The sequence below is a fragment of the Labrus bergylta genome, chromosome 19 (genome assembly GCF_963930695.1).
Source record: "Labrus bergylta chromosome 19, fLabBer1.1, whole genome shotgun sequence".
Classification (NCBI taxonomy): Eukaryota; Metazoa; Chordata; class Actinopteri; order Labriformes; family Labridae; genus Labrus; species Labrus bergylta.
In genome coordinates, this window is record NC_089213.1 from 14,998,848 (window position 1) to 15,025,980 (window position 27,133).

The 27,133-nt window shown below is 38.8% G+C and overlaps 1 protein-coding gene across 1 annotated transcript in view; it reads left to right on the top strand.

Annotated features, from left to right (window-relative positions):
- The window catches only part of LOC136177149 (CUB and sushi domain-containing protein 2-like), a 44,067-nt gene extending 19,853 nt beyond the window's left edge, over positions 1 to 24,214 (top strand). The window contains exons 3-4 of the mRNA XM_065948457.1: positions 22,955 to 23,067; positions 24,186 to 24,214. Coding sequence (XP_065804529.1) covers positions 22,955 to 23,067; positions 24,186 to 24,214 — 142 coding nt within the window. The remainder of the gene's footprint in view (positions 1 to 22,954; positions 23,068 to 24,185) is intronic.
- Positions 24,215 to 27,133: the final 2,919 nt, after the last annotated feature.

Consider the following 27,133-nt stretch of genomic DNA (forward strand, 5'->3'; position numbering starts at 1 on the left):
CCTGTCGTTCACTGATATTAAGGCTTTAATGTTTCCTTATATTTATGTTTGAAATAACATCCACAGCATTTAGTCTAAATATATGTCAAAATTAAAAAAAAAGACTCACACAAACCGAGATGATGAAATGATGAGCAGTAACACATTCATCATGTTTTGCATGTAGAACAAGGATACCTCTGTGAATAATTACTAGCTGCTTTATATCAGAAGAGTCCTTTTATGAATTTGCCAGGTCAGCATGAAGTAGTGGCGAGGCTCTCTGAGCTGTTCGCTATCTTTTTTTATATGGTTATGAAATATTTTTGCTTTGTAAATAAAATTGAGGTCTCAACTTCAATGTGCCTTTTCTGATAAAGCACACAAAGTAGTTTGTTTGATAACCCCTGACTTTTAAAGCTGTGCTTTCTTCTCTTTTACTTTATGCCCCTTTTTTTTAATTTGGTTGACTCTGCTTGATCACTTGATTCCATTAGTAGAGCTTTTAACTTTGAAGGGTATCTCTATTTATTTTAGAGGTGAAGAAAAATACATTTTACTCCTTGACTGTGCTATAAATAGTACCATCAGAGCGAGGCGGATAAATAGTGTTGCTGAGGGATTATTCTGCCTTTTCTTCTTTTAGCGTGGAAGCCGTGGGGAGGGAATGTGAGGGTTGGCTATTGGCTACACCAAAGCTAATACATTTAGTTCCTCTGTAGCATCCTTCTTTTTTATACAGTGAGCTGACAGTCTTCCTTTTGGACTTCTCTGTGCTACTTATCTTTTTTTCCAGTTCATTATAGGACATACCATTCTCTAGTTATTAATCTTTGTTTCATTCTTCATTACAATGCTTCCCCTGGCAGCATACCCTTTCTTCAGGATCCGTAATTGGCCTGCTCTGTATAGTATTTATCTTTCATTAGTACTTCTTAAAGGTGTTTAAAGTGGCTTCCATTGTATGGAATGCCTTATTGCTCTGTCTAGGTGCATGGTTACTGTTCAGTGTTTCCTGCAGCAAGTTTGCCAGTTAAGTTGGTAGCTGGCATGTCTTTCATTTTATAATTTTACAATATGGATATGAGAAATACAAATAATCATAATATAAGCAGCTGATACCTGCATGGTAAATAAATACAGATGGAGTGAGATGAAACTGAGAAAAATTGGGTTTCTGCAGATCGTGTGCGGCCCAAACCAAGTAAGCGTGATCAAAACCGAGCATCCAACAGCATCTGGAGCTGCTGATGGATCTCATATAGAGATACAGGTGGATGCCAACAATTTCCACCCCTACAACAGTAGTAAAGGTGGAGGGCACGTTATGTTAAGGCGGCCACCTTGATTATAAAGCACTGCGGGAAAAACACTGCTGTCCTCGTCACCCGCCTAACACTGAAATAACGAAAACACCCCAATTCAAATCAGGGGTTTCTTCCTGTATTCAATGCATTTAAAGGGATTCTTATGTGAATTTAGCAGTTTTCTTCTCTCACATTTTGTTCCATCGTTGCCTCATTTTGCCCCTGTGCTGTGTACTAGCTTCCAACCCTTGGCCTGGTTAGTGCTCAGGAAGCCCGACAGCAGATTAGCTCAGGCTTTAGCTGTGGTCCTGACATCAAAGGTGCAAGGAGAGAGGAGGGGGACAGCAGAGGAGCAGAGACACAGGACAGCAAATGTTGGCACCGATATGGAAGGGGTGATAGGAGGACATGGAACAAAGCTGAGCAGGACAACTAGAGGATGAAGGACTCCAGAGACAGGAGGGTTGAGACTGATGCACTGTTTGACACAGTAGCTAGGACAATGAATATAGAAGACATGAGATAAGGGGTAGAGGGTATTCGGATCAAAACAAGGTCACATGGTCAATGATTTGAACTTCTTTTTTATAATCGAAAAACAGCTATTAAGAGGTTAAAGATTACAAAATGTTACAGAATCTTGGTTAGTGCATCTTTCCTCCCAAGCAGATTTAGATGATGAATTATTAATATTTAACAGTTTAACTTAAGTCCTGCGGGGTAATATATATATAGTGATAAAAAACATAATGATCCTGTGGGGTAAAAGTCATCATCATAGTATTGAAAGACTACAGTCACTTACTTCCAGGTTCACAGGTACAATAGTATCAGTTACATTTGACTTTACTGGTTTTTTTTTAAATAAACTATATAATGTGTCCATGCGCTAACTGACTTTGTAAATAATCATTATGTACAAATATTGTCATCTTAAGGTTATGGGAACCTTAACTGGAAAGATAGCTTTCATTGATTTGGCTTCTACTGATATACGGTAAGCCAGTAAGATCATAAAGGTCGTTACTGATCCTCCTTTAAGTCTCCTCTTAGCCAGCAGCCTGCACAGAACATTGCAACAATTATACATCCCAATCATTGTATTACTCTTCACTAAAACGTGCCGTTTAAATATGAAGTGGGGGTAATCATAAAAACTGAACTCTTAACTGATCATAGATCAAATGTGAGGGAGTCCAGCACTCTAATTACCAAAACTTTGTTTACTCTACTGCTCCCTGTTACAAGCTGCCTAAATACCAAGATCCATAAATAAAAACAAATCTCCTTATTTCATGACTTTTTAGAACCACTGGATAGGTCTGGACTGCAGAAGTTAAACTTTTCCACCTTACTTCACTTTATCTCTGTGTCACTGGACCACTGCTGCTGCCTCTCTGGCTCGTGGCTGCTATAGACTCAGGAGGCCAGCCTACTCAGCGTCATCTATAGGTGCACTCGTCATTGGGATTACAAGAATTGAAGGGAAATAATAGGACAAATATAATCTATGTAATGTATCTAATTGAGCGGGGAAAGGTACATTTACATTATGAAAACAAATATTTAAATACTTTGCAGTTTTGGGCACAACCCTCGGACTGTTTATGATCTCTGGGAAAGTTAATCGCTGAAATTAGCTTAGCATTTAGCATAATACATTGAATCAACCAGTACCCAGCTAGTTGACATAAGACAGACATATTCCAAATTTAGCCTTAAAATGGTTAAATTCACCCAGCCAATAGATTTGACAAATAATGGAAAGCAAACTGGGATGTAAAGTGTAATATCTCAATTGACTGTCCTACACACCAGACCTGGCTTGTGATTGATTTGTCAGAACACTTCTGAACAACAACTATAGTGGGTGAAAACCAGGTCACTTGTCGCCTGTTCATGCATCTATGAACACAGATCAAACCAAGTTAACTCTGATAAAAAGGGGAAGAGTAGACTTCCATAAGATACTGTTGCATTGTTTTTACAAAAAAAAAAAAAAAACATCCAGCTCTACAGTAGTTGTCACTTGATTCAGGTAATGGATGACAGTCACTCTTAGCATTCACCTTCCCCTTAGGCAGCCCTCCCTCTACCAACCAGGCGTGCGCTCACAGAGGTGGTGAATTTGAGGCTAATTATCAAGCACACACACCGCTGCTTAGGGAGCTCTGTGGCAGATCCCCAGACAGCGAAAATGTGAACATAAAGTCACACAGATGGATGCACTCCTTCACACAGCCACACACATTTCAGATACATTCTGTGGGAGGATATTTGGGTGCTCACAGGCAGGGCATTAAAGTCATACCATTTATTTAGCTGCAGCTAATTGAGTCCAGAGGGATTGTTTGTTGTTATTGTAACTTTCTTTATGAGCAAAGACAGGGCGGAGAAAGACAAAACTTTAACTGAACACATCTTAGCAACAGCGTTATGTTTGCATTTTAGCCCTCCATCTCTACAGCTTTACGTCCTGTGTCAACTTAACAGGCATATATTACAAAAAATTAAAACACTGTCTCATATTTTAAGAGATCTCTATAAAGCAGCTTCATTGGCAAATGAATGTTGATGATTTTATTTTTAACCTGAGAGCAAAAATAAAATTCTTGCCATTGAAATACAGTACCTGTCATCGGTGGTTAATGATCTCCGCTGGGTATTACTTTGGGATGTCATTTCATTACGAGATGTATCATTAGTCTTTGTCTTGACAGTTCAAAGGCTCATGTTTTGCTCACAGTGATAAAATGCCTTTTGATTACCTTCAAACGAACGTGTGGTATTGTCATCGTGTTTATCTTTACACATCATCTAAAGACATGGCCCTTGTTTTGCAACTCACAATATCAATAAATGGAAAAGGTGGCAATTTAAAGAGTGTTCCTGTAAGAATATTTTGGATTAGGAAATTAGTGGACTAGCAAGCTTGTTTCTGCTCTGTCAAAGATAGTATTCCCTATTCCCTCCCTTGTTTTCTGACTCACAGAGGGGCTTTTAGTGTGAAGTTGTTAGCGGGGTTGTTGCGCTCAGGTTTTTAACTTAAGTAACATCAAGAACAGTGGTTCTCAACTGGTATAGCCTCATGACCCACCACCAGCTCCTTCATGAAAAGCCACGACCCATACCATTTATTTAATGAAAATTGCACAGTTTGGACCTCAGACAGTAGAACACATGTGGCGGAAACAAATAAATGGAACAAAACACTCTTGATAACATAAAAATCTCTTTATAGACTTTTTGACACAATATTATTTCCTGCCACATATTTGCAACCCACTGAAAACAGTTCTCGACCAACCAGTTAGGAATCACTGATCTAGATTTATGGTAAGAAAAAAAGAGCTTCAGTCAAATAAGCCAGAAGATATAAAAACATTAAACAAATCAGTAAATTTTGTATTCACAAATGCCTTCTGTCCAACAGACATCATTCCTTTGTGGGGTTTTTTTTCTTCCTCGTACACTGGATGTCTCTCGAAAATATTTAGATGGGTAGTTTAAGTCATACGATTAGTTAAATAATCACAGTTGGTATTAAAATGCTAACTTAACAAAGGCAGGCATCATGCTCAAAGACAATATCATATCTTCAAGTTCACTTCAAGTGTCTGCTGACTTCCTTCATCTCTCTCTCCCTGACATATCATAGGTTTTTTTCTAGTTTGTTTCCAAAACACAGAAATCTAAATTAAAAGCAATTTTGCCTTAAATAATATCATGGATTACTCTTAGTGGAATATGTTGGGCATATATTAACCAGGGCTGTTCAATGATTCAACATTTTATCGCGATTAATCGCTATATTTCAATAGTTAATAGCGGTTAATCACATTTGTAATCGCATGATTGAAAAATACAAATTGTTAGGCTTTTATTTTGAAATGTTCCACTGTCTTCAGCTTAAAGTACCTAACTTGCTGTTTAAATTCAACCCAGCCTTTATTTGGAAAAATAAGTAAGGACCCTCTGGTAGATTAAAGGTATGGAAACAGCTACGGTAAGAGGAACGGTCAAAAAGTGAAATATTTGATCTCATGGTGGATATCACTTTTGACTCGTCAGCTTAGCTCTCTGGGAGTACAAAAACAAAAATGAAATTAGACATTCGGGGATGCAGCAGTGTCCTTCTTTTCCATCACTGTGACTACAGGGAGACACTGCAAGGTTTATCCACAGCACAAAATAGCATGTGATTAATCATAATTAAAAATAATACATGCATTCCTTCCAGACAGTAATAAATCACAATTAACTAGTTAATGCTGACAGCCCTCATATTAAAAATCAAAATATTCAGTGTCGTTGTAGTTGTTATTAGACATATTTCTGCACAGATGTTACACATTAAACACTTTTAAATAGAATAAATAGAGTAAGCTCCTGTTTTTTTGCACCTCCATCTCAAAGAGAAGTTCTCCTGACCATTTGGTCTTCTTCACTGCAATATTTGCCGCATCTCCCAAGGGAGATTAGTGGCACTTGTCAAAGGGCTATTGTAAATGCCCTTGTCTTTGTTAATTACTCTCTGCTGACTTTGACCTGTTTCACTACAGGAAAACGGCGCCAGGCAAGGTTCTACCCAAGGGCCTTGTCCCTCTCACTCAGGGTAGCACACTACACTACTTTACCCCGTGTGACTGTAAACCGCAGGCGCTCTCTGTCAGGCAAAGACTGATGCTGATTGACAGCTTACACAAGGTCTCTGTCACAGCAACTGTAATCACATTCACCATGGAAAGGCTGAGGCATACTCAGTCTTTGATGCCCTGATGGCCTCGAGGTATCAAACACATGAAAGCTATTTTTTACCATTATGTAGACTTGATATAGGACAGCTAAGAACATGCCTACGAGATGTTTCTATTGTTTTGAGTTGTGATGAAAAAAAACAGCTGATTCAATCCATATGAATGTATAAATATGTTTTTTTTCTGATCCTAGTTCTGGATTGGTTTTATTGTGGCTACACTTTGGTAGACCTTGTTTTCGGTCCAGTGGACACCTTACCGTAACATATCTTCACGCACTGAGCGATGCTTAATGTTCACTTTGTTGCTACGCCTCTAGACACTGCTTTCTAGTCTTGACTGCTGTCTTTATAACAGAGCTTAATGGCAGAATAACATGACGTGTTCTTGACCTCATTTTGCCTTTGCCTTCCTTTTGACTCTGATCTGTCAGCGGTGACGTGCCACTACGCAAGTGAAGGCAATGTAGATTAGCTGGTTCCTTTGACACATACCAATGAGTTTAAATGCTGATGAAGATATTTAGAGTGTAGTGGAGTACATTTCCTATGCATGACTTGTTCATCATATGCTGATGCATACAGTATTTTGCGTCAGTAAGTGACCATGCTATCATAAATTAAATTTCTTCTGATTCTAAAGAAGTGTATTTTTCATATATTATAGAATGAATCATGACCTGAATACTGATTTAGTTGCTGTTAAAGCCACTCCATCTGTGCATACGCCCACACAACCTATTCATTTCCTCTTAAGTGCATCCTGCTTGGAGCTCAAATATTAATGAGAGATAAATTAATGACAGTACTGCAATTGTGCTGCCATCAGGTTACTCCTGTCCCAATTAACTTGTGTTACTGCTGTCATTCTCATTATACTACCTGACCATTTTGATTGTCGGAGCTGAAATGAATATCAATTATTCTGCATTTTCAGTGGAGCTATTTTTAGAGAGGAAAATAAAGTTTGTTTGTTGAGCAGACGACTGCTGTGACGACTAAGAAGCTTGCTGTAAAAGAAATTAGTGATGTAGTGCACAGCAAGCAGACAGCTGTCACCAAACAGCAGTGCAAATAATCATAGCTGTACCTGTGTGTGAATGTAGATCTATGCATATTTGGATAGTATGTCCATGAGTCATTTTTTACAGTAGGGCAATGTGTTTGTGCACATCTTCCTATAAATAAAAAGGATGTTAGTTGTTGAAGGCGGATAAGAGTGAAGGACTGACTGAATAAACAGTTCTGGTTATGTTGGTAAGGTCGTTTTTTTTTATCTCTCTACATTCATGGAATCATGCGACTCCGAATAACATTACATTCTCAATGTGCAACTCAAGAACTGACTTTGCTTCACTTAGTTGCTCTAACAGTGATTCTGCCTCTTTCTATGTTTGATTCTTCATTGACTCTGCAGTGCACTCATACAACGAAATATCACTTTGCATTGTAAATCAACATCTGCATTATCATTTTCCACCACCTGTGCTGTTCCTTTTTTAAGATATATGCTTGGGTTTTTATGCCAGTATTTGATATGACAGTGGGTGACAAGGTAGAGAGTGGGGAATGACATGCAGAATTCAACCTGTGCCGCCCGCTTGGAGCATGATAACCTCGGTACATGAGATGTGACCTAACCACTAGGCCATCGTATGATTTATGGCTTCTTAAAAAGCTGTAGATGATGTTAGCCAAGCAAGTTTTGCCTTTTTTAAATGCCCATGCAGACGCTGGTTAGCTTTGGCGCTATAGAGGTGAGCAGTATGTTGAAAGTTACTTCTGCGATTGTCATCTTTCTCTGCACTTGTCCTTTAAATATTTTTTCAATAAGGTACATTAACGTCATTGTGACATTTTTGTCAAGCATTTATTAATGTGTTTAATTTAATGGGGGAATGATTCTGCTTCAAACATTAGGTGATTTATTTCTTATTTATTTTCTTGAGCAACTTTTGTTATTGTTTGCTACCTGGAGCCTTCTCTTATGGGTTTTAAAAAATGAAGAGCTCATTGTTTCATCGACTCCTTTACTGGCAACTTTTTTGATTGAGCAAAGTTGGATGTTGTTTACACTTAAAGAAAAACTCTTTCCCTTGAGGAGATGTATTACATACTGAGATATTTCAGAAGAAGGAAGACGGCGTCTTGATTTGTGAGCGTTCAAACACACGTTTTGCTGAGGGCTACTGAAGTGTGGTGTGGTGCTCAGAATAATGAAGCAGCTCCCTTCTATATTTGAACCGTTTCTCTTATTTTGCTCGTCGTCGTTTTTTTGCTTTCTCCACACTTTGACATTTAACTTTGTTTCAATGTTACCAAAAGGAAAAAGGGAAATTTATTCCCCTCAGTGTTTTCCTCCTCTTTACTCCTCTCGCTTCACTCAATCTCCTCCATGCCTCGTTCTGCCTGGCTTGCTCATATCCAACTGGCAGACATGCTGCTGATTAATGTGTTCATAATCACCACTGAGACCGAGAATGGTGATTAATACTAGTCATTTAACAATTCAACAGTTAGAACCTCCACAGAGAGTGTTTATCTGAGTGTGTCTCTGACTGTGTTTAAATGCCTTCATGGCTCAGCTTTTTCTCCATGATTGACTAAGTTTGTGTTTGTGTGTGTGTGTGTGAGTGTGTGTGTGTGAGTGTGTGTGTCTGCTGATGATGTGATCGAACTATACTGTACATGTCAGAGGGGTGATTCATGTATTTCCACTCTAATGGCTCTATGGTAATATTGGTAAAATGAAGACATGTTTATACTGCTTTGTAGCCTCTGCTTGCAGCCTGGGGATGCAGATGGAATTCAAGGTTGAACAGGCAACTCTTGATATGATTGGTTCCTCAAATATTCCCTAGGACTGGCTGAAATCTCATCACATTCTTTTGGACCTAGCAGAATAGAAGTTATATTGTCAGCATCTCGGGCTCACTGCTTTTTCTTGTCCACATATATCTGCCTACAGTTTATTATTATTATGACAGAATCTCAAGGGGTTTGCAGCCTCTTCAGTGGCCACCAGCCTTATGACATGGGTTATTAATCCTTCATCAATCCGCATGGTAAAGGCGATGAGGATGGGGTAATGCTTCTGCCTGAATACTGCAACCACTGCAATGTCCTCCATCCACCCATATTTTATATTTATCCTACCGGAGGTAGAAAAAAGTCAGCGGTGACAGTGAATGAGCATTATGTTTCTCCTGAGAAAGGATTGAATCAGGAGGTGAAGGATAAAACAAATGCAATTTTAGTTATCATAAACATAATCATGATCATTTTCATCATCATCATCATCATCTTTAGGATGACAAATACATGCAAAAATGTTATTTTTCAAAGTCTAAAAAAATTAGTGTAAAAATAGCCAAGACAAGCAGTCTGTGTCTACATGTTAAGCAATTTACGATTGTTTTTTTTTTAACTTGTAATTCGTTATTTTAAGCAGAATGGATTGCATTTGGGGCGATCTGGAATTTTTTATCATATGACCCATTGTTTTACACACAAGTATGATTTAGTTTCTAACATGCATTGATTTTCAAAGTTAAAGTTTCAGGGATTTTTCTATCGTTTCTATTTTTTTGTAATACTTTGTTGATACATCACTATTTATATATATTTTTACATTGCATTACTGCATAAGCCCCCTCTGTTTACCTCTTGAAAGTGTAACCTCTAATGTGCAGTCATGTATTTTGTGTTTATCTCAGAGTGGGTAATTTATCTTTGATAAAAGCAGTGACAGCAGAAGGCGGAATGTAAGGCTGACTTTGCTCCATATTTATTTTTTATTTTTTTTACTTTAAATCACTGCAAGGCTAAAAATGACACAACTGTCCTCAGCTAAACTGAAATTGCAGTTATTATTGTTTTTGCCCAAGGCATTTTTTATGACTGGTGAAGTTAGATAATGTAAACAAGAAAATGACATCAAAATTTTGCTGAGGGATATTGCAGTGACCCATGATCAAAGTTTTGTATATGAATTCTGTGTAAGCAATTACTGTTAACTCATAGGAAGCTATATTTAACCAGTCAAGGACAGCAAAACAACTATAGTGTGATGCACAGTAATCTTTTATGGATGTTTTACAGTTCTGGTTTTACTACACATATTGTTCTCATAATCTGAAAGACAAGGAAGCAAAGCCTTTTTATAGTTTTTAATATTAGCTGTACAACAACACCCTCATATTTACACACCATCTGAGAGCACTCTTCCAAAAGTTATGGCTTTTGGGTATAACTCACTTATTCTCAAACACACTCAGAGTAACAGTTACATGTTCTTGTACTCTGTAGTTCATGTTCACTCAGGAAAGTTAATTTGTGTAACACACACCTGCAGTGAGCAGGAGCAATGGATAAATCACGGTTATGGTGGAGGTGGGGTTGGGCTTGGGGTGAAAGGTGGTCGCTGACTCAGGAGGAAGCAGATGGAGAGACCTCTTTTAATTGGATGGTGGTTTTACGACAAATCGGTCACGGTCATGGGTGACGTGTAAAAGATAGCTCTTCTTTTCTCTTCTCTTCCACCTCAAGGTGTTGTCCTCTCTCTCTCTCTCGCTCTCTCTCCACTTTACTTGATTGATGACTTTAATATTTACCTGTGATCTCAAGCTCTCAACATCAGGCAGAACAATAAAAGAAAAAAATAAAGCTGAAACATATAAAGTAGATGAATTACCTTAAGCTGAATATAACCATAAAACAGTACATTGGCACATCTTATCTCCTTTAAATGTTTCCAGACTGAAGGACCAATAGAGGCTAATGGAAGAAGAGATCAAACGCTATCAGCTCGGGCGCCTATTTCTGCTTTTCTGCTACAGGATGGAAGATAATTTGGCCTAATTCCACTTTTCCCTGATAGGGCTGAATTCTACCTGGCCTGTTTGATGTTTAGTGTAACATGTGGAAGAAGTATCAAAGATCAAATGGAAAGGATTTATAGAAAGGCATCCACAAGCCCTGATGGGAGAGTAGCTGTTAACTATTTTTAGTGGTTGAAATTGTTAAGATTCTTATTGGCCATTTGGGTGAACAATCCACCATTTTTTTGTGCAATAGTATAATGTGTGTTTAAGTTTGTATATCTGGTGATAACTTTGAGAACACCTGCTTGTGTTAAGGTATGATTCTGTGCATAAACTTTATTGGTTTCCTCGATGTGGATTAAGAAGACAACCAATGAAGTAATCGAAAGGACTTCAAAGACCAGCCATCTCCAAATAGTTAGAACACTTTCCTTTCATCACCCCTCTCTCAGCAGTGCCATACATCTGGATATGGGATTGACATAATCTGCCAATCCTCCAAACCCTTTGTGGGTGCATCTACTTCTAAACCTCTTTTACCAAGAGTTTTGGACATAACAGGCATACTCTTTACTTCCATTAAATGTCCCGTCCCAATATTTTATTTCTTCTGATTCAAGATAAAGACAGAGCAGATGATACAAAATGTGACATCCATTCGCAATGCATTTTCTCCCATATGCAGGCCTAGTGCACTGAAGTAAGAGTAAAGGATTACAGAGTGATGGAAAAAGAGAGAGAACAAACACTAATCTCAAAAAAAAAAAAAAGGAAACTGTGAAAAGCAGACAAAGGACCAGAGAACAGAACAATAGAATAAAGGCCTTCTCTGTCCTTTTTGCATCCAATACTTTTCAGTTCATGCCTTTTGGAAGAGTCTTTGAACGGATGAACAATAGAGTGTCTTTGTCAGCAACCCTCAAACTAATTAAAAGAAAACAAATACATGGGGCTCTTGGGGAAAAAAAGATACTGTGGGTGGACAGCAGCAGGGACGATTCGGATGAAGAGGCACTGAAAGTAGAGGTTGTGGCAGAGTTTGGGCAGTTCTTGGTGCCTGGATGACTCATCCTTATGTACTGTTGTAGCTTTTCATCTCTTGCCTGTTTCCTTCTACTCCTCCCTCCAGGAAGTTCTTCCCCCACATTCCAAACCAATATATCTCAGAGAATATATAATAAAGTATATTTCCATGGATACTCAATGAAATGCTTAGTTATCATAAACATTTGTTTTGGAAAATTATTTTTCTAATAAACACATAAAGAGTGAGCATTGCCACATGAAGGAGTCTTATGGTGCTTTTACCCAAGCACAAAAAAATGAAAACTTCCTGACATTTTTAGGTTGAGCTGCATGTGAGAACACAAACAGGCATGTTTTTCACACCGACGTTACTAAATTTACCGGGATTTTTAAATTTTTCATGTGCAGTCCACGAACTGTATGCACAGATTTGTTGTGACCTTTGTGCATCTAATGAAACTGCTTCATTATGTTTTCTGTCTGCTGGAATTTACTTCTCTGCTCTTTTGTTGGTGTTACAAATATGTCTAACTACACGTGGCATTGTTATGAAAGGAACTGCTCTATAGTGTTGGGCTCTATTGCTTTTTCAGCAACTTCTGATTTAAAAAAAAAAAAATTAAAATCATTTTTTACCTTCTGAGACCCCTCCCTCCCTTTTTTTAAGATTTCTTTTTGGGCGTTTTGTGCCTTTATTGGAGAGAAAGGACCATGGATAGAGTTGGAAATCAGGGAGAGTGGGGAATGAGCCACAGGTTGGATTTGAACCTGGGCAGCCCGCTTGGAAGACGACAGCCTCAGTACATGGGGCGCGCGCACTCACCACTGCGCCACACTTCCCCCCATTTTCCACAGGGGACAGTATCCTACTCGGAGGAACATGTTGAACAACCATCTCAGGAAAATTCCAGGAGACGTTGCCTGACAATGTCTAGAAATGTTCCCTCTATCTCTCCCCAGTTTGTTGAAGTTGATCATTCCACAACAACGGCAAAAACAGCCAAACATGTGGCTAAATCATGATAGGATAATCAGTTGAACTTGATGGAAGTTGAGACAGTCAACCCCTTCAGCCCACATATGACACATATATTTCAATTGGTAAGCTTTAGAGGCTGTTAGGGTCACTCTGAAGTAAAGCGACTGATAGACAAGGGGTTGATCGTTGTCTTTGGGAGCTCAGTGTGAGTTACGTATCGCACAACAACATTTGCTCATGCGTTTTTTGGGACTGTCACTTGGCTACATGATCAATACAGAGGTTTTTACCTGTTGAAATGAAGTCCTTCTTTATGACTGTTGCCAAGAACTTGCTCTTGGTGGTTTTGTGTTGGGTCTCTGTAAATCATTTAACAAGAGTAAAGTCTAGACCTGCTGTGTTATGTTAAGTGTGATTTGGTGGTGGTGCCATGGAAATAGAAATTGATCAATCAGTTGTGTTAAAAGATTATGATGATCTAGAAAGTATTGTTTTTAACTTCAGAGATCCTTACCTTGACAGCATCCTTGTATTGGCTAGTTTTCAGATGCTTGCAGGTTTAATTTTTTTATAGATAATGCTTAAACTGACTGACTAGAAGCACAGTTATGATTCTGCTGCGTTATACAGCACGCGCACATTGAGAAAGATGATCAGCCTGAAATCTGAAATTTCTACCATCTGGTTTAAGAGCAGCAGACGGTTTCTTAAAGTCCTGGGCGATGACAGCTCTTAGTAGTATCGGATTTGTGAGACTAGCCAACTCAACGATTAACGCTCTAGGTAGTCAGCACCAGACTTAGTTGTCAGTTAAAAAAAGTTTTTATATGTTGGTCCGCAATGCAGGTCAAATGTAGATTAACTGTACGCCAAGCACCAACCACAAGCCAGGACTTATCCCATAGTCTGGCTGTAGGTTTAGTTAATGGGCCTACTCTCGTCGCTCAACTTTCTTGATGCAAACAAGCAAAATGAACGGATAGCATCTGGAACGCTGTGACGTGGCAGTGTTTTGATCCAGATAAATTACGATAATGTTGTTTGTATGCCGAGGAAGCATAAACCGGCTTACCGATGGCAGCAAACCATTAACACAATTAAACAGGCATTAGGACGTTAATCTGCATGGAGCATATTGTTTTTGTTTCAGCAGACCTGTGTGAAGGAAGGCACAGTGAAACCCTCAAATTAGATAACGCATTCCTTTTCCTTTTTGAGAGCTTTAGGCATGAAATCAACCCACAAGCCAAAGAAGAGAATTGGTGTTTGTGTTATGAATATTTCATCCAAACAAATCATGATTGTGTCTGAGTGGGAGGTATTGTGAGCAATAGTTTTTGCCAGAAACATCACTTGAACTGCATCACCAAAATCTATGTGATCAACTTCACCCACTTGTGCAAGGGGACCATCTGTATCCTGTAGTAGACTTAGGCACAAAATATGGGCATGAAAACTATGGCTTTTTTTAATCCATGTTGATGCTGTTGGCTTTTTAACAGCATCAAATAGACTTTCTGCTTATTTCTGTTCAGAAAACCTCTTCAGTGACCACTTGAAAAGATGCCAGGAATAAAGTGCTGTTGGAATTGACTTTGAACTTACTGCTAAACAATAATAGTCAAAGATGAAGAAGACCATTAAAGAAGATGCTGTTCCTAAGATAGTTGTTAAATAATTTAATGGGTTATATTGAGAACAACTGAAGTGTGGGATGGCATCCCTTGAATCCAAAAATGATGTACAGGAATTGAAGATTTTTTAAGTACTTTGGTGTGGTAATGAGTTCTCCACCAGTCTTATTTACTCACACTCATTCACTGCAATTTCAAGAAAATACTTCTGCGATGATCGTCGAACTGAGTAAAGAGGTAAATTAACATCAAAAACTTTCAAAATTGGCCCTCAAAATAAACACTGATGGATTTAAATTATCTTTTTTACTTTGTTTGTTTTCCTACTTGAATGATATTAACTTAACCATTTATGTTGACCTTTATTTACCATAATACTCTTTAATATGTGGGAGCCTCAGGGCTTATTGTTTCATAAAGAAGAGTCTGATGCTGCACTATATTCAGTGCCTTCATTATAAGAAGTGCACAGGAGCAGATTGTATAGCAACACAGAGTTATATGCCATTTACCCTTATGGATGTTGGTAAGATGCTGTCACTAATGGGCTCCTGTTAAATCATGCATGCATTTAAAGACCACATGAACCTCAAAAATAATAATAATAATAATATATATATGCATGCACCAGCAGTCTTTCAAAAGACAAATGATGCATTGTGATGCAATGATGCATTGATGCAATGCAAACGTCATTTGTAAGAATAGCATTTGACATTTAATATGTTTTCTGTTGACACATGTCCATCCAGGTGAAAACTTTGCATTGATATACACAAACACCCATACATAAATAAATATAAACAGATATGATTTCAAAAACCCAACAGAGGCTGCTCTCCACACACAAACAATGTTGTTCTTTCTGGATGCGCTGCTATCAAGGGATCACATTGTTCCTGCTGGGTTTGAAGGATTTGACAGTGTTGCCAGGTTCAATATCATTAGCATGGTTTCACCTGTCTCCTTGCATACTGCATCACCTCAGACTCACTCTGAAAACTAACAGCTCATACAAACAAACCACAAGGGGGGGGGGGGGACAGTGCAGTGGGTTGAGAGAGGTTGCCCAGAGAGCATCAGGATGTCCTTTAAACTGACAGTTGATCTTGTGTTGAATCTCTACTTCTAAATATTGTTGACAAAATGCCATCATTTAACTTTCTTTGATAGCTAAAAAGTACATTATGGTTTATAAATATGTTCACAATTACCACAATTACCAATCTGACATTTGGGGGTACTGTGTGTGGACAATGAATGTAAATCCAGCAGACTCTTAGTTTAGATGAACTGAGTATAGCTAACATAAAGCCAGGAACAGGATACACAACTAGCTCGGCTAACACAATCTGCTAGCAGCTCTAAAGCTCAATGACTCACTCAAACTGACTATCTGGAAATGCAAAAAAAAAAACAAGCTGTGATTTTACATGGGCTTATGTTTCTGTTTTTTTCTTGTTTGTTTTATAGCCATTAAGATGTCACTTCTCCTTCAAAGAGGGAATATAAACACGATAAAGCAGAAATATTGAAAATCATACATCATTGGTAGGTTTGAAAGTCTTTTAAAGCTTCAACTTCATTCAGTTCTTCTTCACAACATGGCACTGATTATAATTGGATGATTTGAGTTGTTGTGGCCATTTTTGATGGTGGCATCTAAGCAGAAGCTTCTGTTTCTCTGCCGTCGTTGGCATCAGGGTTGTTGGACATTGTTGTCAGTCCTTTCATGTTTCTCCAAAAGCCCATTGTTTCTGTTGTTTCACTTAAGTGAAATACTTTTTTCATCCCCCTCAACTGTAGTGTCATTCCTCTCTAGCTGGCTTTTCTCCTTCACACTGTAATAGTAAATGTGTCTCTCTTGCCTTTTTGTGTCTGTCTATATCTCCCCTAGTCTCCTAGAGAAGAGAATGATGTTCTCCCTGTAATCAGCCCCGGGATATTATTGGCATTTGTTTGCTGATGTGTTGATGGATCTACATTGAGGCCTCAATTTTCACTACCGCTTTAAGATTGACCTTGGAAACTCATTTGTTTTTCTCCCGTTAACCACAGATCCAATAACGCCCGCAGGCGATTACACCCATTGAGAAGTGCACACCTTTAGTTTTAAGATGTGATGTGATTGATGGTGTGAATATAAGTGTAGTTTGGTCTTTGTGTGTGTGTGTGTGTGTGTGTGTGTGTGTGTGTGTTTTGGAAAGATGTTGGACATCAGCTTGATTGAACATAAATTAAACAGAATGGCTGAAATGGAGAGAAAAGCAGCTCGTTTGATAATGTCTGTATTTGTCTTTCGCTTCATCATAGTCAAACACATATTGTCTGTCTGTGCGGGTCATTTTGTTGAAAGCAAACATTCACTAATCTCATCCATTAGACTCTGTATAGCGTCCTCATCAGCATTGTTCCACAGTCTGTTTGTTTGGTAGCAGTTCAGTCCCGTTGCTTCTCTTTCCGTGACTTTGCCTTCATCCACCTTGACTTTTTGAACAAAGGTAATAAATCACACTGACACTGGGATCAATTGTGGAACAAGTGGCACTAAATTCTTTACTTCCATGAATTGAGCTGCTTGTGTTTATGTTTCTGGCTCATTTTGTCTGCTTGTCTGTTTCCCGTTCTACTGTTATCAAAAAGTCTGTGTCACTGTTGAATCAGTGGGAGGATCACGGCGCAGGAAACAAATCCCATTTTGTGCATGACTTTATTATTCCTTAGGTCAACTTTGAATGGATAATGCAGCTTGTCAATGTCACAGTATAAAACTGTGTTTAACTTTGATTTGGTTTGTTTAAACTATCCTATGGTGGTTTTAATACCACAATGGAAATCATCTGATGAAGTAGTGATATGTATCAACACCATCCAGTACTGTTGCCGACCTCACTTCAACCTCTTCTTCCCCTGATGGTCCTCCTCCTTACACTGCTCCCACAGTTAATTTGACAAATTTTCACCATGACCTAAACTGTGCTGACGTCCCTGACAGACATGACACATCGGTATATGTGAATAGGATGTCCTTGTGAGAGAAATCAGCTCACACTTTTTCAGAATGAGACCTGTGCCTGTGTTGGTACTACTGTATATTTATCTTTGGTGAAGGAAATCAAACAGCATGGCAGAGTAGTCAGTAAGAACAGTTTCAATATGCATTGGTATTATAATTGGTAGAGTAAAGCCTCAATCATAGTAGCACAGCCACTCTCATATTTCCCCACCTTTGAAAAATAGATCTAGACTCTAGATCTGGGAGAAAATATGTGTTTGACAACTGGTAATAGGGTGTAGGAACATAGCAAAATGAAAGTTGTAACTTCTAGATTTATGGTGGATTTGAACATCTGGTGTACTTTCACTGTTTCAAAGAAGAGTCTGACACATGTATATTTGCAGAAAGCTTTAATATAGGCTTAAAGAAGGGAAAGGAAGTCAAGATGAAGGAGAGTGTGTTGTTTTTCCCAAAAGGAAATTCGCTTCAATAAGTGCCTGTATTATACGTTCTGTGAGGGCATAAGATAAGTTGTAGTTGGAGGAAGAAAGGAATCTCTCTGAAGATTTAACAAGGCTTTCTGATGGGGCCAGAGGTCTGTCCATGAATAATACATGGTGGCGGAAGAGAGGGAAGAACAGACATTTTGGCTCTGTCGGACATGGGAGTCTAAGGGGAAAAATAGACATGTTGGTTCTGATGGGTCTGCAGGTTTTAACCTCCTCTGCAACTCCTCATTTTTGTTCTCAGGGCTTCAGTCTAGTACAGCACAGACCCAGGAGACATAACTGCCCTGAGGCCCCCCCTACTACTTTGGCCTTAACTTATAGCGCCAGGTTGATGGTTTTTAGTGCGAAGGTGGTGGTTGTTTGAAGAAATTAATGAAAAGTGTTGTGGTTTCTATGTTGTTTGGAGCTGGGGTGTTTTAGTGGTTTATTTAAACCCCCAGTGTACGTCTGGGCTCAACTACATCTGAAGGTCACAGCTACAGCTCAGCCAGCACTCTAATACTCCCTTTCTGGGCTTAAGGGTCTTCTACACTGATTGGTTTAAACTTAAAAGGATGTGGCGTGTGTGTGAAAGAGAGAGAAAGAGAGACGTAACTGATATGTGCATGCATGTTTGTAATTGTTACTGTTTGCTGATGATGTGTGGGTGTCTGGATGTACATCTGGATGGTGAAGCATTTGCTATAATTCACATATCCTCATTAACATGCTGAAAGTTTGGCTTCGCAAAGTCACTGTGACCTCTGGTCTGCTGTACCGACCATGGACCTGCATACAGAGCAGTGCTCTGATTGATCCGACGGAGTGGCTGCAATTAACTCGGAACATTCTCCGTCCAGAATCGGCCCTCTCTCCACCGCAAGCACCCAGACACCCACACGTGGACACAGATGTCGGATCTCAATGAATTCATGTGCTGAGCAGTAATTTAAAGCGTTTGATCCTAATGTGGAGTCAGTCACCTCTGACACCTAAACCCCGCCCATTACTGATTATGCACCAAGTAATTTGAAACCCTGCCCCTTGAACAAAAACCAGATGACATGAAATGATGACTATAAAGGAGATAAAGATCAGTTTTGCTGAGGAAGGGTTGCTGAATTACTTGATGATGACAACCTTTGTGCAAAATCATGAAGGGCATTCACAATTTAATGAGTCATAACACATCATTATGGAAAGTATCTCAGTGCTGGTGTTATGTAACTTAACTTTTGACTGGTTTTGTGTATTCCTAAGACCCTCAATCATAATTTGTTAGTGAAAGGACCGGTATAAGCAATAGGGATTTACATGTTGGACTATAGATGCCTGCAATGCTGTTGTGCCACCATTAACTATTCCTAAACTTTTCTTAAAGTTGATAATATTCAATGTAAATGGAAAGAAAGGATCCGCAGCAGTGCAAAATATGTCTGCGTGTCAGTGTGTGCTTTATAGCTCAGTCCCCCGTGTCAAGATCACAACTGGCTGCCTCCATCACCTTGGCTCGGCCAAAACACATTTCTTGGACAATCATCAAAAGTCTGACTCAGACTGAGGGGAGCTTTGGGGCCTGGAAATGGAAACTGATTTAACACTGCACTCTCAAGACAATTCCGCATAAAATGTAATACGGTCAGCCAGACGGAGGGAGAAAGAGAGAGGTATACAGCAAGAAGGGCTGAGGTGAAAAAAGGAACCGTAGAAGTTGCCTCAACACCCTTCAGGAGACCTCCATCAGCCAGCTCAGGACTTTTTCTGTTGCTCCCCACGGTCACTTTCATCCTTAAACTTTAATGTTTCTCAGCAAAAAAAGAGGTGTACACAGGATTGTGGAAAGGGAGAGGTGACTTTGGGTCAATATGGTATTTCAGCTGATCTGTTCATCCCTCATCCCGTGTTGTGTAAATTCACTGTACAACGCCTAATTCTTAGTGCAAATATCCATCAGTCCCTTATCCTCTGCTACTGCTGCAGTTAAGTCAGTGCATAGTGTGTTTATAGTGTGCTAAAGTATGTTGATTTCAGCTCAAATTTCCCTTTAATTTGTCCCTGTGGTGAAAGAGGAGTAAGTCAACACAACTGAACTGAGCAGTTTGCATTTACATATTGGCACTGGTGTTTTGTGGCTCTTGCGTGTGCACAAAGGTACTGCTACAGCGGATCTTATTCTGTAATTTGTCAGAGCAAGATTTACTACCAAGGATTTAAGCTGTCTTCTTGTTATGTACTTAGAGCCAAAGGTGATTCTGGCACTCGTCCTAGTCCTCACTCGTCCTATCGTACAGCTCCAAACGCACATGTGCCAGACAATAACAAAGGCTCTCTAATGCTTCATCTTTCCCTTTCTCTTAAGTGATAAAAAAAAAAAAATCTCCCGAGGCATGCCAACTCACTTTATCAGTCCTGCACTTGTAAATGAAGGCCAGTGTCGCACCACGAGGCTTCACATTTCTGCCTTACTTTTAATATTCCAATGCAGCTTCTAGGCAACACAGTTGATCAGTGACATAACTAATATATTCAGAAGAGAAATGGGAATACTCATTAAAAGACAAAAAAAAAAGTGTTTCTTATAAAATTGTATTGGGCCATAGGGCACTTGGGTTCCTTCTTTGACACCACAAGTTTAAAATAATACTATGTAGAACTGTTTCCGAAGAAACAAAAACACTTATCAACAATCACATTTTCAACAAAGGGCTAAGGAGCCTGATTTTGTTGAATTAATTTGAATGACATATACATTGTTTTCCAGGAAACTTTACAATACTTCTAGTATTATTACAAAAGTGATGGTATGTGTTCAGTTCCGTTGCACCATGTGCACGTCTTTTTGAAAAACATACATTTTGTGTCCTTGGTATTTTTTACTTTCCTATTGAAAGAGCATTCGTTTTCAATACTTACATTGTTAGTTTTTAAATTCTGGTACAGTGACAACCAATCTCTGGCTATTACATTATTTGTTTGATGTAGGAGAAGAGTAAATTATAAATGAATTCAAGAACCGTATTGTTGTTTTTTTCAGTTGCGGTAAGGGTAGTTTTAAACTATCTGGTCACTGAATTTCTCTGCTTTATAGCCCATTGTGCATTTATAGTGCATGGTAAGTGAGTTGTTTTTGAATCATTAGAAGCAGAAAATCTCTCACAACACTGACCATTACAGACACACGCCTTCACACTCGATGCACTGACCTTTTTCACTGAAGCCGCTGACACAGTCTTACAGGAGCTCCTTTGCTTGGTTATGGAAACGGGGTTAACCCCTGACCTTTTTGGACTTGCACATATCTGGTTTGATTATAGAATCCTCCTTTAATGGAAATCTCTTAACCAAGGGTTGAGGTCAAGGTTTTGTTGTCCTACAAGTGGGAGGATGGCAGCCACAATACTAAAAATAAGCTTTAATAGGCAGGGGAAACATAGAATTTCAGCAGTTACATATTATTTCCTCTGCTCTTTGCTTGCAGTGTGGCTGAATAGGCAAAATCACTGACTATGTGATACTCAATCTGTCTTTGTTACTGTTTCATTTCTCCTTGGTGGTTTTATCCAGCCCGCTGCCCAAAACTCTTTCTGTCTCTCTATGTGACCCTTAAGGTCAATTGTGTTCTGACTAACTCAGAAGGTGAGCAGCCGCATCGTGAGGCTGTTGTCCCACTGCAGCCAGAACTAAATGAACAGTTGAACATTTTCATAAGAAGTAAAGCTATTCTGTATACATCCCGAAAACAACGCTTTTTAAAAATTGATCCTAAGAGAGCTCTCTGGTGCGTCAGTCATTTCCACCAAACACCCCCACAAGACTCAATATCACTTCATAGTACATAGCTGTGTTCTATAGTTGGAGCTTAGTTTTTTTTGGAACTTTTCTCCCATGGCAATAGAATAATAATAAAAAAGTTCTTGCTGTCAAGGACTTATAAGTCCTGCAGTTCAGTGTATGTTTAACTCCTTTTCATCTCTTTCCATTGATTCAATTATTTAATTTGCACTCTTTCCCATTTCTGCCATTTCTATTTTGCAAAGGTACCAATGAGAGGTTGGAAGTGAAGTACCTCTGTATTTATAGAGTGCAGCAGATATGTAGGTGTGGGAGATGAGGTGGACATGATTAGGAAATGTTATCACACATTCATGCACATTTGAGTGTAAAGGTGTGTGTGTATGGCTGTGGGAGTACACTTGTTTTAGTGTGTCTCAAGATAAAACTTAATGCATTCCCAAATGACTTTGGCTTTAACAACTGCAGAAGTGCCCAGTAAGCAACAGCCCTCATTAGCATACAGATCAGGAGGCAATATAAGTGTTTGCAAAGTATAATTCACTTTTGCATTTTCAAAGCAATAAACGGATTGTTCTTTTTTCCCCCCTGTAAATGCCAATGCTGCTCTTTCCAGCTCTCATTTTTTATTGGATCACAGTTTGGTTAAGAGTCGTTAACATTAAACTTCCCCCTGAGTACCAGACCCTCCCTTTAATAGATCTCAAAGGGGAGTCATTTTAGCATCCTGTACTCATGGCCACATTAATTTTGAAACATTAGTACAATTACCATAAACAAACAAGACAATCAGCGGGAAGACTGGCAGGTTCTGTCAGCCTCTATAATATAGTGTAAGCCGTTGGACTTGACTTTATTGGAAATCTGATGGATTACATAATTGCTTTATGGCACAAAACTGGAGCACAGGAAAGCACAGTTCTTTCCAATGCTGTAAATTGAAACGGTGACTAAAAGATGAATGGGAAATCCAATAGTTTCATCAGATAAACATAATTGATGTACACATGATGTGTGCATCAATTCTACTGATTCATACCATAGGGTATCATCCCACACAGGCACATATTGTACTATTGGCTCATTGTATCCATTGCTTCACTTTATTTGCTGCTACCTTTAATGTGCTGAGATGTTAATAATCGGAACCACTTTACTCTCTGTGTCCACAGGTTTACTGGCCCCAACCTCCCCTCACCCATCATAAGCAGCAAGAACTGGCTGCGACTACACTTCACATCGGATGGGAACCACAAGCTGAGAGGTTTCAGCGCCCAGTATCAAGGTAATGCAAAAAGACTTTCGACTATTTTGAATGGAATTTCACAACAAATGGAATTATGTACCAGATTTTAGCCTTCACAGAAAGAAAAGCAAATAATTGACAATTCTCAAGGGTATTTCTTTTCAATATTCTTGTTACCCCAGGGATGAATCTCCATTGTTCTGACCCACTGATCTGTTCTCTAGTGCCAAAATCAGAATTATGTTTCCACCTGTACACAAGAAACATCACAAATCTTTCAGCCATGAAATGAAACACATTTACACTCCCCAAAGGATGAACTGTCACTATTGGACACTGTACAAGTTCTCTCATGGAGGTTCCAAAATCATATCTGGTAATGCATTTCGCAGTTTGCACATTAATACCTACTAATAGGTATGCCTACTAATACCTACGTGAATGGCATGGGAATGACCTTAGTGGTACCCATATTTTCTTTTCGGACTAAACTAACCATGGAAACCATCAGTAGGGTCTGAAGTCCAGTATGAGATGGAGAAGCGACATTGTCTAACATTGTCCTTTCTCTTCTAGTGCAGATTAGTTTATATCACTAATTATTATGATATGCCTTACTTCAATATTTAGACAGTATCACAACTGTACTGGCACCATATGAAACTATCCCACTATTTTGGGCAGACAAGTTGTGATTGCTCTTGGAAAACAAAGGGAACATTGTTGCAGGCACAATATTGTGCACAAGCACACATTTAGGCACACACTCTCTTTCCCTCTCTCCTCTGTGCATTCATTTTCCATCCCATCCATTTTTGGAGCTTTAGAAATCAGCTCTGAGAAGGGATGTGAAGGGAAAAAATGATAAGTTCCACCACAAATAAAAGGGGATCTCCAAGTGGGTCAGCTCCAGATATCCTCTGGATATCTCAGAGACATTATAAGGGAGAGACTAGGGACTTCAACTCAATAAAATGGTGACTCCAGTGAGAAGATGTCCGTTAATTTGAGATCTTCCTTGGCTCTATTTGTTTAATTTTCCTCCATAGTTATATTCATTTGTTGTGGCACAGCAGGCAGCCCCCTCACTTAAAACCCTAAACCTAAGAGCTAGGTTTTATGCTATAAACAAGATTATACCCTCTTATTCTGATCAGGTTATCTGAAGGGAGCTTCTTTATTGTGACTTTTCTTCCAGACATATTCAAAAGAGCCTTTTTTTACACGTGACTCAGGTTGAATTTTAATGCAGCTGAAACTGAGCAAAGAATTAAACATATTTGTGAAAAAGAAATAAAGTTCCATTGTCAGGAAGCGCCAAAGTAATTAAATAGGATGAGTGTGAAGGGGTGCACAGACAATGCTGATGGTGTTTTTGAAATTGGTGAATAAATATGCATTTAGATGAGCCTCTTACTTTGCTATGATTACTTTGTTTGTGTTTTCCCCACAATTATCATAAAACTTAACAATTTAATCCTCGTATTTTCCTCGTATATAAATAAGTGATTTAGCATCTTCTATACCCTGCCTTCAAATCCTAATTTTCTAATACTAATGTTATTTTCTGCCACCTACCACACACAGGGTTGCAAAACAATATATATATATTTGATTGATGATTTATTTCTTTACAAACTAGATGAAGTCCACTAATGGACCAAAATAAAGCATTTGAAGGTTGTAGAGCCTTTAAAGTTGTCTTTTATTGTCAGTGAAAGTTTGGTCTTTCTTTTTTGTCAGTGTAGAAATGCTTTTGGTCTTATTGTTTCAAAACTGCTGTGAACATAGCTTGAGTGGGTGTGGGTAATGATGCATGGTGCAGTATACGTATGTTGTGTACTGTATCTGCTGCAGACACTGGGTGTGGGTGTCATTATCACAGTTTTTGCTATCTAATGTGTTTTTTGTTGTTGTTGCTCTTGTTCCCTCTACAGTTAAGAAGATGACAGAACTGAAGTCTAGAGGTGTGAAGATGTTGCCCAGCAAGGACAACAACCACAAGATATCAGTGTGTAAGTAACAAACTGTGGCTGTCTACACTGTCTTCAAACTGAAAATGGATTTCTTACTAATCGGGTGCAATAAACTAATAAACCATTGCTTATCAAGGGAGAAACTAATGAGATTGAAGACATTGTTTTTCTACAAAGGGGGAAATTCCATATGTGTTTTTATCCTCATCATAAAGCAGTCAAAGTAGGTCAGTTTATAGAAGTGTACTTTAAGTTGGGTCACTGAAAATGTAGAAATGTTCACAAATGTTTAATTTCTCAGAGGCTTTATAGTCACCGTGCTGCAGACTGACTGTACGAGTACTTGGTGTTGTTAAATATCCTGCCCAAACCAAGCAGCATGTTAAGCTGCAGTTATGAACTGAACTTTGAGTTTCATTGCTGAAAATGACATTGAAAAGTGACTGAAGGATCAATGCAGCAAAGAAACAACCCTGAGACAGTAATAATGTCTGTGAATTGCACTGGTCTTCGAACATCGAACATCTACTTTTCTATAACTTACATTTCTATCTATTGGAGAAGATGTCTCCCGCTGCTCAAGTCCACTCCTTTTCAAAGTCATTCAGGATTTTTGATTCCTCCATTCCTTGGCCAGACAGCAGGGTATTGCTGGCTGTTGTTAGAGGCTCAGGCACAAATTAACTCACTGTCTGGACTGTAGTCACGATTCCAATTGCAAATGGATGGCAATAATTGCACTGGCTTCTTGTCTCGCCATGGCCATCTTCCTTGGCCTTGTTCTTACTCACCCACTGACTGAATTGTCCATTCATTATTTCCTACAGCTTTATGAGAACATCTGTAACATTAAAAGCTCAATATCCACGTGTCACCTGGCTGGATTCATTAATACAAAGAAACAGATGTAGAAGGGTTTAGAACAACCTGTTGAACAGAAAAGGGTGAATTAATGATAATCCTGCCTCAAGGCCATTCACAATTCATTGCACTTCTACCTCCGTCTGTATCTCGTGCTTTCAATCCTTACATCTCTCTTCTTTTCTGTCTTTTGCATTGCTTTTGTGCTTATTATTCCGCTTTGCCGTTTTCCAATGAACATTTCTCTATACACAGTATTTTGCTTCATTTTGCCAAACTTGACTACCTGTGATCTCCAATGGAAAGACAGTCACGTAACAGAATATGTCTTTTTGAATGAAAATGATTAAGTTTATTTGTTTAATTGTCTTGTTCCTTCACATCTTCTGCCCTTCCTTGATTTACCTCTGCTGAACCAGTCAGCCTTGTTTTTATTTTTTGTCCATGCTGGGATCCTGGCCAATGAGAAGGTGTTGCAGTGCTTTACTACTGCACACTTTCAACCCTTACTCCTTGGTCAAACAGTCTGTCCTGCTTAACTTTTCTGACCTCTTCTGGCACTTTATCTTCCACAATTTTGCACCGATTGGCATGAATAAAAATTGTACATGAAACATTGTACACATTTCTTTTTTTATTTAAAACAATTACGAGCTGGGGAAGAAGACAGAAGTCCTGTTGTACTGTTTCATTTGCCCACAGGAATGTTAGCCCGGACGCTTGTTCCCAGTGGATACACCACTCTCTCTTATCCGACACCGGTCAGCTTGATGCAGTTATATTCCTGCACTGTTCTGATGAATAATAACAACAAAATTGCTGATTTGATATAATTTTCATGAAATTGAAAACTGATCCTTTTAGACTGCTTCTCTCTCTCTTCATGGGGAAGTTGGCTGACCCATTTGTTTATTGCCCCACCCAAAATTAAACTTCTGCCCACACCACTGGTTGAGGCAGCTAGTGAACTGTACATGTCACGTTTTTTTTATGAGACAAAAAGTTTTTAAGCATTTGTAATATTCTGCAAACCAACTTATTTTTCTGTACATTGATTGTTTCAGAATGATAATTCAAGATTTAGTGTCAGATGACAAATAGTGGTTAAAAGTATCATGCAAAATCAAAACAATGACTCTTAATACACTTATTTGCTTTTTATTTTCTTGTTGAAAACATGACAAAGACATTAACATAGACTTGTACCAAGTGTTTACATTTGCAGATATGTAAGTTCTAATGGAACATTTTCAGATTTGTATTTGGAC